The sequence below is a fragment of the Dipodomys spectabilis genome, unplaced genomic scaffold, assembly GCF_019054845.1.
Source record: "Dipodomys spectabilis isolate Male_0828 unplaced genomic scaffold, ASM1905484v1 ptg000098l, whole genome shotgun sequence".
Taxonomy (NCBI): domain Eukaryota; kingdom Metazoa; phylum Chordata; class Mammalia; order Rodentia; family Heteromyidae; genus Dipodomys; species Dipodomys spectabilis.
The window spans coordinates 9,706,939-9,718,304 of record NW_024870775.1 but is presented as its reverse complement, the minus strand read 5'-3'; the positions used below and the strand labels follow the sequence as shown (position 1 = coordinate 9,718,304).

General features: G+C 50.7%; 1 protein-coding gene across 1 annotated transcript in view; it reads left to right on the top strand.

Annotated features, from left to right (window-relative positions):
- Nucleotides 1–938: 938 nt before the first annotated feature.
- Foxk1 (forkhead box K1) overlaps nt 939–11,366 on the top strand; it is a 51,333-nt gene continuing 40,905 nt past the window's right edge. The window contains exon 1 of the mRNA XM_042686799.1: nt 939–1,516. Within this exon, the coding sequence (XP_042542733.1) occupies nt 939–1,516 (578 nt within the window). The remainder of the gene's footprint in view (nt 1,517–11,366) is intronic.

Sequence of the window (11,366 nt, the reverse complement as noted above, 5' to 3'; positions counted from 1 at the left end):
ACCACTTGAGCCACAGCGCCACTTCCGGTTTTCTAGTGGTTTATTGGAGGTAAGAGTCTCACGGACTTTCCTGCCGGGGCTGGCTTTGAACCCTGATCCTCAGATCAGCCTCCTGAGTAGCTAGGATTACAGGCGTGCGCCACCAGTGCCCGGCTTAAGGTGATTTTTTTTTTTAAACAATGATGTCCAAATTTGCCAATCTGAGTTTTCAGCTATGAATTTTCTCCGGGGGGCGGGGAGAGGGGGGCTGGGAAGGTAGCTCAGTGGTAGAGCGCTTGCCTTGCATGCTTGAGGCCCTGGGTTCGATTCCTCAGCACCACATAAGCAAAAAAAAAAAAAAAAGGATTGGGGATGGGGCTCCAGTGGCTCACGCCTGTCATCCTAGTTACTCAGGAGGCTGAGATCTGAGGATCGCAGTTCAAAGCCAGCCTGAGCAGCAAAGTCCATGAAACCCTAATCTTCAACGAAGCACCAGAAAGAGTCAGGAGGGGAGCTGCGGCTCAGGTGGTCGAGCACTAGCCCTGAGCGAAGCAGCAGCTCAGGGACAGCGTCCAGGCTGAGTTCAAGCCTCAGGACACACACCAGAGAAAAAAAAAGGATCGGGATGGGCTGGACGCAGGTAGGGAGCCCGAGGACAGGGAGTCCTTGATTGTGGCTGTGGAGGGGGCCACGTTCTCGGGTGGCGGACGGGAGCGCGTCCCCTGCCCATTTGCTCCTGTCTGCAACGATCCGGGAAGACAGCTTCCCGCGAGCCGCGGAATCCTCCAGGACCGTCGGTCGCCGTCCCGTTCCGCGGCTCCAGCGCGCCGGCTCCGCTCCGCTCCGGCCGCAATCCGGTCCGGGTTTCCGCGCGCGCCCCGCGCCGCCCCGCCCCGCGCCGCCTCGCCACCGCCGCCGCCGCCGCCGCCGCCGCCGGAGCCGCTCGGAGCTGCGCGAACATGGCCGAAGTCGGCGAGGACAGCGGCGCCCGCGCCCTGCTGGCGCTGCGCTCGGCGCCCTGCAGCCCCGTGCTGTGCGCCGCGGCCGCCGCCGCCGCCTTCCCCGCCGCCGCGCCGCCGCCGCCGCCGCCGCCCGGGCCCGCCGCGTCCCCGCCGCCGCCGCCGCCGCCCGCCCAGCCCCCGCCCGGGCCTCCGCCGCCCGCGCTGCCGCCGCTGCCGCCCGGCGCGGCCCCGGCCCCGGCCCCCGACCCGGCCCCGGCCCCGGGCGCGGGCGCGGCGCCGGCGCTGGTGGCCGCGGCGGCCGCTTCGGTGCGGCAGAGCCCGGGGCCGGCGCTAGCGCGCCTCGAGGGCCGCGAGTTCGAGTTCCTCATGCGGCAGCCCAGCGTCACCATCGGCCGCAACTCGTCGCAGGGCTCGGTGGACCTGAACATGGGGCTGTCGAGCTTCATCTCGCGGCGCCACCTGCAGCTCAGCTTCCAGGAGCCGCACTTCTACCTGCGCTGCCTCGGCAAGAACGGCGTCTTCGTGGACGGGGCCTTCCAGCGGCGCGGCGCGCCCGCCCTGCAGCTGCCCCAGCAGTGAGTGTCCCGGGCCCCGCGGCCCGGCCCCGGCGTCACCCCGGCCCCGCGGCCTGAGTCCCGGGGTCACCCCCGTTCCGGCGGCCGGACCGTCCCGGCCCCGCGGCCTGAACCCTGGGGTCACCTCTTCCGGATCCCTCCAATCTGAACTCTCAGGGTTACTTGTGACCCCCCCCCCCCTCTAGCCTGAAACCCCTGGAGTCATTCCTTCTGTAACTTCACTGAGCCTGACCCCTCCCGCCAGTCACCTCCAGTCTCTCCCAACCTAAACCTTAGGGTCCTTCTCATGCCCTAAGCTCCTCATTCTGGACCCCCCCCACCCCCCAGAGTCATTCCTGTGTGACGCCTGATGATCCTCACCCCCTCTTACCCACATACCTGCTGCTGCCGGCTTGAACCAAGAGAGACGCTCCTCAGTCTGACCTCCGCCAGCCCCAGGGCATACCCCTGGCCCCACAGGTTTGGCCCTGGTGGTCGTTCCTCGTAGCCTGGATCGGTGGGCCACGCCACCCCTGCCGCCCAATCTAGGGGATGCTCTGGTGGGAAATCAGGCTTCATTCACTGTAGTCCAGCCTCAAGGGCATGTCTTGAAGGCATAGACTCAGCAGGGAGGGGCAGGGACAGGAAGTACCCTGCCTTAGTTTCCCCCCAGGAGGCCTGCAGGGGGCATTACCCCCTGGGTATAGACCTGAGTCCAAGGAGTCTCCAGCATTTCTACCCCGGCCCTTCCCTGTCCTCCCTGGCCCACACTCCCGTTTCTCTGTCCTCCTTACCAACCCCAGAGATCCCAACCTCAGGGTTTGTAGGCCTGGAGAAAGCCTATTTAATTACTCACTTCCTCTGTGGCACTTTCTTTTTCTACTCAGTAATTGCTGGTAACCCTTACTAGTGTTTGTGTTCCTCAAGTGCCTTCACGTTTAAGAGTGACTGACTGTCTCATTACCTGCTTTTATGAGGACCTGGAGTCCAGGGAGTTTCTGCTCCCAGGCCTCAAGCTCCTTTCTGTAAATGTCCCCGGTTCCTAAGGTCTGGGTAGGGTTGTGTGTGCACCTCTTTGAATAAAATTCAACCCCAACAGTGACTCATCCTATTAGGGCGTGAGAAGGAAGGTGTACTCCTGTTTTGCCAAACCTGAAAAGCGGGCACTTGTAAAGTCAGGACCCAGAGGAACAGTTGTCTGCCCAAGTGGTTTTCTTTCTTCCATAAGCTCTGCAGTATCTCCCACACTTCCTTTCCTTCTGTATTAGATGAATTCCTGGGTCTATGTCTTCCAGGAAAAAAAATGGCAGGTGAACACTCACTCTGCCTCTCCTGGATGCCCAGAGCCTGCCTGCACCATCATGTAACAAACATTTTGTATGCACCCCCATTGTACACTTATGTTCATGGGGTTCCTGCCTCTCACCCCTCAGCTTACTGGATCTTGAATGAAGCTTGCTTTTTCTCTGAAGGTTTTTCCTTCAGGGTGCTCAGCATCTGAATAGGGCAACGCCCAGCCCAGCATGGTAGGTAGGAAAAGTTACTGGTGTACACAGCTCTCCAGTGTTGGTGTGGTTGGTGGAGCATTTTAGAACAGTGGCTTAGCTGGCAAAGAGGCTTTTGCTAGCCCCCGAGTTGGTGCTTTTGATATGTGCAGACTGCATTGCCTTCCGTCGCTGTCTAAAAGGGGCTGTGCTTTGGAGCACCAGCCCTATCACCAGAGATGTCACCTGTAGAGAACAGAAGCATTGTGCCTAAGGAAACCAGTGGGAGGTGTGGTAACTGCCCTTCTAGGGACAAAAAGGAGCCTTCTAGAAGTTTTGCTTTCTTTGTTTTGGGAAGCTAACCTATGCATTTATTTGTACAGAACCCAATGTTGTCAACTTCTCTTTTAGCCTGTGTCATTGAAAACAAAACATTGAATGCAGAGCCAGGAAGGTAGATGAGTACACGTTTGTCACCCTGAAATGAGAAATTTCATTATTGACTTTATAAATAATGGCAGTATTGTGTGTTTGTTCCCAGGCTTCAGTATCATTTGTTGTTGTTTTGTTTTGTTTGTCTGTTTCATTTTGAGACAAAATCTTACTACTTAGGCTAAGCTGGCATCAAATTTGCTATGTAGTCCAGATTATTCCTTGAACTCATTATCTGCCTACCTTAGCCTCTTCAGTATTGGGATTATAAGTGTGTATCACTAAGCCCGGCTGACACCCAGTTGTAATGTTTGGAGTTTCAGATTCCTTCACTGTAAGCTGCCAGCTCTCATGTTGTGTAGGGATTTTGTTGACTTGACTGTGTTTGGATTTAGTCAGCTGCAGGTCTGGTTTTGCTCACATGGATTCCCAAAGCAGTCTTGTCCACAGCCACCTTCCCTGTCCTAAGGAGAGGTGATAGCCACGTGGGTGACATTTGTACATATCATTCTCCTGGGTGGATTCCATTCCATCTCCCTCCATCACTATCATCCTATATATTCAACTCAATTTATTTATTTATTTATTTTGGTGGTACTGGGATTAAAATCCAGGGCCTTGAGCTTGCCAGGTAAGTGCCCTAGCACTTGAGTCATGCATGCAGTCCTTTTGGCTTTTGTTAGTTTTTCAGTAGGGTCCCTTGTTTATGTTCAGGCTGCCTTGGGCTACAATCTTTTGTGTGTGTGGTGGGGGGGGGTCACAGGGCTTGAGCTCTGGGCCTGGGCACTGTCCCTCAGCTCTTCAGCTCAAGGCTAGTGCTCTACCACTTGAGCCACAGTGCCACTTCTGGTTTTCTATCTATTGGAGATAAGAGTCTCATAGACTTTCTGCGGGGGCTGGCTTTGAACCGTGATCCTCAGATCTCAGCCTCCCGAGTAACTAGGATTACAGGTGTGAGCCACCAGCATCCAGCTTGGGCTACCATCTTCTTATTTGTGCTTTTTATGTAACTGGGATGATAGGCTCAGACCACCACACCCAGGTTTTTATTTATTTTATTTGTTTTTTTTCTGTCAGTCGTGAGGGCTGAACTTTGGGCCTGGGCACTGTTCCTCAGCTCTTCAACTCAAGGCAAGCTGTTCTACCACTTGAGCCACAGTGCCACTTCCGGCTTTTTTCTGCCTATGTGGTGTTGAGGAATGGAACCCAAGGCCTCATGCATGCAAGGCAAGCGCTCTACCACTGAGCCACCTTCCCAGCCCCCACACCCAGGTTTTTATTGGTTAAAATTGGATCTCCTGAACTTTTTGCCCAGGCTGGCCTTGGATCTCAGTCCTTGTAATCACTGCCTTCTGACCTGCTAGGATCACTGGCTGCTAGAAATACCAGGTGGCACGGGCCACCTTGTTCAGCACAGATCTTCAGTATTTTTTATGACTCTTGAATCAGTTTGGAGCTGAATTTGTTTTGTCAGGTGTGGGGCCTGAGCTCAGGATCTAGGTACTGTTCCTGAGCTCTTTTACTCAAGGCTAGTGCTCTATCACTTTGAGCCTCAGTGCCACTTCTGCTTTTCTGGCAGTTCATTGGAGTTAAGAGTCTTACAGACTTTCCTGCTCAGGCTGGCTTTGAACCACAATCCTCAGACCTTAGCCTCCTGAGTAGCTAGGATTACAGGTGAGATCTACTAGCACCTAGTGGAGCTGATCTTAAACTGCTATGTATAACCCAGTGGAGCACAGTCGCATGGACCTGAATGTGCTTGGTCTTTTCTCATCTCAGAAGCTAAGCAGGGTTGAGCCTGGTTAGTACTTGCATGGGAGAATCACCAAGAACTGCCAGGTGGCTGGAGGGAGTGTGCTCAGGTGAACCTGGCACACTCTAGTACACCAGTGGAAGCATTTCTTGTGGACTTTAAGCACTTGACAGGGGCAGACTCTGCCAGGCTGGCGGGAGGTAACCATGACTGTGTTTTCTTTGTTGAATGAACAGATTGACACCTAATTTCACACATGTGCTTCTGTAGGGGAAACCCAGGTTTGTACGGTGGCTGCCTTTGGTCATTGTGCATGTGTGTTATGTATATAGGTCTTTGAGCCATTTAATTCAGAAGATGAATGAAATATGATTTGCCAATTTAAAAAGACTTTCTTGGCTCCTTCTTTGTCCTTCCTCCTTTTCTTATCTTTTTGTTGTTGTTGTTGTTGTTGTTGAGATATTAAGGATTTGAACCCAGGGTCCCACACGTGCTGAACAAGCATCCTACAGCCTGAGCCATGCGCCCTTGCCCCATCCATCTCTTTCTGCAGCCTGTCCCAGGTCCCTTGTAGGAAGAAGCCTGGGTTCCTCCAGAGATGAAACCAACTTTCCTGACCATAGCTTTAGGGACTAGGAGTAACCAAGTCTTTTCTACTTCTAGTCTGTTTTCAATGAGCATAGATATATGTATTTTTTTTTGGTCATCAGTCGTGGGGCCTGAACTCTGGGCCTGGGCGCTGTCCCTCAGCTCTTCAGCTCAAGGCTAGCGCTCTACCACTTGAGCCACAGCCCCATTTCCGGCTTTTCTTTTCTGCTTATGTGGTGCTGAGGAATCGAACCCAGGGCCTCATGCATGCAAGGCAAGCGCTCTACCACTGAGCCACCTTCCCAGCCCCGATGATATATGTATTTTTTTAATACCAGTCCTGGGGTTTGAACTCATGGCCTGGCCACTGTCCCTGAGTTTCTTTTGCTCAAAGGTAGCACTCTACCATTTGAACCACAGCACTACTTCTGCCTTTTTTTGTGTATGTAGTACTGAGGAATCAAACCCAGGGCTTCATGAATACTAGGCAAGCACTCTAGGACACATTCCCAGCCCCAGATAATTAAAAAAAACAAAAACAAAACACTTCACTACAAAAAGTTTCAAAACATAAACAGTAACACAATCCCATTTTCAAAAAAAAAAAAAAAATCCCATGTTCCCATTGCCCAGAGACATAGTTGCTGTCTGAGCTGTTTGATGATCAGCTAGACTTGTTCCAAATCTGTTCTAGCCCCAACTACAAAAAGTAAAGTGAATCCTGGGTGTCATATCAGGCTCAGAAAGATAAGGGTCCTTAAAGAGCCTCACCCCCAGTGTCCTTATCACCCCGCAGATTGGTCCCCAGCACTGCACTCAGGCTCCCTGGTTGGCTCGTGACTACTTCTCTATCTCATGGTGTTTATTTGGATCAGGATCCAAGGAAGAGCCCTGCACAGCTGGCTTTGTGTGGCCCTTGTGTCTCCTAACCTGAGTTTATTCATTAAAAGAGCAGGGTCACTTGTCCTGTTCCCCTGTCCCTTACAGATTGGATTCCCTTGGCAGTGATTAGCATGGCCTTCTTCCCTCCTTGCTGTAAATGGGCTGTTGGTCCCAGAAATTTGATCAAAGTCCAGTGTGATTTTTCTCCCCCAGAACTTGTGTGTGTGTGTGTGTGTGTGTGTGTGTGTGTGTGTGTGTGTGTGTGTGTGTGTGTCTTGCCAAAGTATCTGCTTGTTTCCCCTTTTTGTAACATGAGAGGCTTTGGGTAGTTGTTGCTTGGGGTCTCTCTCTTGTGGAAAGTGGCTAGATGAATGACTAGCCTGTTGACCCAGTGTGGGAAGTAAAGGGTAACGAATTGTTACTGAGGAATTGTTGGTAGACATGTAGATGTAACATAGTTTCTCATGATATTTCCATTTGATGTGGGTTTACCCAGGAACCAGCATCCAGCCACTTCTCAGTCAGACATCATTTTGAAATTAATGGGAAAGTGCCCTGGACTTAAGGCAGCAAGTTTGTCTCAGTGCCCACTGTGCACCTCGATCTGGCATTTCTCACCCTCAGCACCACTTTCCCAGTCTTTTTTTTTTTTTTTAAATAGTGTAATAGTACAGCTAAACTTTTGCCTCTTTTTTTTGGGGGGGGGGGGTCCGGTCGTGGGGCCTGAACTCTGGGCCTGGGCGCTGTCCCTCAGCTCTTCAGCTCAAGGCTAGCACTCTACCACTTGAGCCACAGCGCCACTTCGGCTTTTTTTTTTTTTTTTCTTTTTGCTTATGTGGTGCTGAGGAATCGAACCCAGGGCCTCAGGCATGCAAGGCAAGTGCTCTACCACTGAGCCACCTTCCCAGCCCCTGCTTCTTTTTTTTAATGTTTTTTATTGTGAAAATACTGTACAGAGGGGTTACAATCACATGAGCAAGGTAATGAGTACATTTCTTATCAAGCATTGTTGCTTCCTCCTTTGTTTTTCCCCTACCATCCCTTCCCTCCTGTCTCCAACTACATCCCCCCCCCCCTCTACTTTCCCAGTCCTGAGGTGTCAGGTAGGGCTCTTTCCAGGGGAGCTAGGGCTGTGTCTATTCCTAGCTGCCGTAGGGAGGGAGCTCCATTTAGAGCCAGAGAAGGTGGGCAGAGATGTGATTGGGAGGGCTCCAGAATGGGCCAGTTTTGTTGTAGCTGGGGTGGCAATAGAAGCTATCTGGGGGAGGGGAGAGGAAAGAGGAGATGGGTTGGACCTGGGCTCTAGTGGCCCTGGAAGACCAGAAGAAGTAAGTCCTGAGGGGCTTTATTTGTAGAGGAAAGCTGACCCGAGAATGTAGCCCTGCAGATCCAGGCCAGTAGCGCTGAAGTAGGCTGCCTGAGGCAGGGAGGAGAACAGGAAATCCAGCCTGGTCTCCAACCATAGGCTTTATTCTATTTTGCTAGCTGGCTGTTATGTGGATTAGCTGTGTTTGTTCAGTTACTGTGATCAGTCAAGCTACCTTGCGGAGTGGGAGCTGGCACATGGAGTGAGCTGCACATGTGATGCTCCGGCTCCACAGCAGGAGATTCTCTAAAACAGTTTTTATAGAATTTGAAGACAGCCCATGCGTGGAAATGAATTCCTGCTACATGTGAGGGAGCCTTTGTCACGGGTGGAGCCTTAGGCCTTGGGGGAGTGGCTTTGTGGGGTTCGTACTTCATCCTTGTGAAAAGACGCAGCTATGTTTAAAAGTATGTGCCTAAATGAAACACACATCTGATTTGCCGACAGGGTAATTTACTGCTGGTGGTTTTTGAGTATTGTGAAGGTCAGGGGGAAAACTTGCTGAATTAATGACAGCTTAAACGGCTCAGTGCCTCACTTGCATGATCACCCTGCCTTGCTTGCAGCACTTGGTTAGAGCCAGGCTTCTGTGAAGCCCTTTTACTTTCGCTTCCTGGAAAGGACCCCGGCGTGGACTCTGGCAGCCATGCAGCTGCTTTCCCTGCCATGGTGGCTCCTCCTGAGCTCCTGGTTTCCTGTACAGTGATGCTGCCTAATTGAGAAGGAGAAATGCACGTGGGAGCATAGTCTGTGGCTCTATGAACAGAAACCCAGAAGGCGAGCTGTACGTTGCTAGGGGTCTGAGGCCTGGCCAGGCTGCTGTGCAAAGCACTGGCCTCGCGTGGCTGTTTCTAGACCATTGTTCATGGTTCCTGCCTCCCTGCTTCCCTTGGACATAGTGAAGATGCCTGACGCATGCCTCATTGTTTTATTTACATAGAGCAGTTCCCACTGCTCGCCCTGTGTATCTGTGCTCTTCTAGGAGTGGCTTCTCCTAGGTAGCCAAGGCTGGTCCTCAAATGAACATTTTATGTGTGGTTCCTTGAAAAGAAGGGTGGAAACTGTCTTCCATTTGTTCTCTCTTCCCTAGTACTGCAGGGCTCCCTCTCCAGTACCTTGGGAGTCTGCCTCATGTGCTGTACATTCTTCTCTGACATATAGCTGCCAACTGGGGGGGGGGGGGGGGGGAAGGCAAAATTGCTCTGGATTTTTTTTTTTTTTTGCCAGTCCTGGGGCTTGAACTCAGCTTGGACGCTGTCCCTGGGCTCCTTTTGCTCAATGCTAGCCCTCTACCACAGCACACATCTGTTTTTGTTGTTGTTGTTGTTGTTGTTTCTTTCTGTGATTAATTGGAGATAAGAGTAACAGACTTTCCTGCTCAGGTTGGTTTTGAACCACAATCCTCAGATCTCAGCCTCCTGAGTAGCTAGGATGAGCTACCAGCACATGGCTTCTGTACTTTTCTGGTAGAGTTTTTAACTTTGTTGTTCGTCTGTACTGAGGTTTGAAATCAGGGTGTTGTGTTAGCTAGGTAGATGCTTTACTATTTGAATCATTTCCTCTTTTTCATTGGTTATTTTCTAGGTAGGGTCTTGCTTTATTTCTGCCCAAGCTGGCCTGCATTGGGATCTTCCTGTTTGTGCTTCCCCACATCTCTGCGAAGACTGTGTGCTCTACCTCATAGTCATAGAAATTCTCAAATAGTTTGGTCTCAGATCTCTTGATCCCCTTCCATGTCACCTGGGACCCCAGAGCATTTTGTTTATGTTCAGCACTGTTTTGATCAGTTGATGCTTCACCCAGAAGTTAAAACATTAATAATCTACTCAAGATGTAAGCAATAATAAAACTTATTTCAAAAGTAACTTTTTCTGGAAAAAGACTCTATATTTGACTGGGTGTAGAAGTACAGCATGACTCCAAGCACTTTGGAGATGGGGGCAGGAAGGTTGTGATCCGAAGCCAGCCAGGGCTGCACAGGAAGATCCTGTCTAGAAACAAAACAAACAAGCCCCCCCTCCATATTTTCTAAAACAAAACAAAAATTAGAATAAGGTTTATATTGTAAACCTCAGTGTCTGGCTTGCTAGAGGCAGCTGGACTCTGCTGGCTACTTCTAGTGCTATCTGTGTTATGTTGGCTGCAGTGCATGGGGTTAGACTCAGCCACAGCTAGGGAGGCTCTTTCTCTTCTGAGTCTGTGGATACTGCTCTGTGTCTCACCTGCACCTTACAGAGCCTGTTCTCAGGAGGAAGCCCTGCTTTGTGCTCTGCTTACATGACGTCCACTGCTCAGAAGTGTGGTGTGGAATTTGTTTTGTTTGTTTTCTTGCTTTTGTTTTTGTTTTTTGCTGGTCCTGAGTGTGAACTCAGGGCCTAGGTCCTGGCCTGAGCTTTTCTAGATCAAGGCTAGCACTCTACCACTTGAGCAACAGTTCTTCTTCAGGCTTTTTTTTTTTTTTAATTTTCCTGTTCAGGCAGACTTTGAACCACAATCCTCAGATCTCAGCCTCCTGAGTAGCTAGGATTACAGGTGTGAGCCATTGGTGCCCTGCACCACTCGCTTTTTAAATGTTTTACAAGTTCAGTAATATACAGTATATAGTTGTTTTGTTTTTTTGTTTTTTGTCTCCTGGGCCCTGTCCCTCAGCTCTTCAGCTCAAGGCTACTGCTCTACCACATGAGTCACAGTGCCACTTCCGGGCTTTTCTGTTTATGTGGTGCTGAGGAATCGAACCCAGGGCCTCATGCATGCAAGGCAAGTGCTCTACCACTAAGCCACCTTCCCAGCCCCATATAGTTTTAAAATAGATTTTTATTTTTGCCAGTCCTGGAGCTTCAACTCAGGGCCTGGGCACTATGAGCTCTTTTGCTCAAGATCTACCACTTGGGTCACAGTGCCACTTTTGACTTTTTCTGTTTATGTAGTACTGAGGAAACAAACCCAGGGCTTCATGCATGCTAACCAAGCACTCTACCACTAAGCCACATTCCCAGCCCCTTAAAATAGATTTTGAAAGCACTTTGAAGTTCACAGCAAAGCATATTTTTACCAAAAATTTAAAAAGTTACATAATTTAGTCATTGCCTCATTAGCCATCTTGTGCTACATTTAATTTTGTGTTTGTTCAATGTGTGTGTGTGTGTGTGTGTGTATTACAGCATTGGGGTTTGAACTGAGGGCTTCATGTTTACTCAGTAGGTGCTCTGTTACTTAAGCCAGGCCCCCCAGTCCTTTTTGCTTTACTTGTTCTTTTGAACAGGGCCTCACGTTCTTGCCAAGGCTGGCCTGGATTGTGAGCTTCCTATTCGTGTCTCGGGTAGGTGAGACCACAGGCACATAGCACCACCCCAAGCTTGTTGCTTG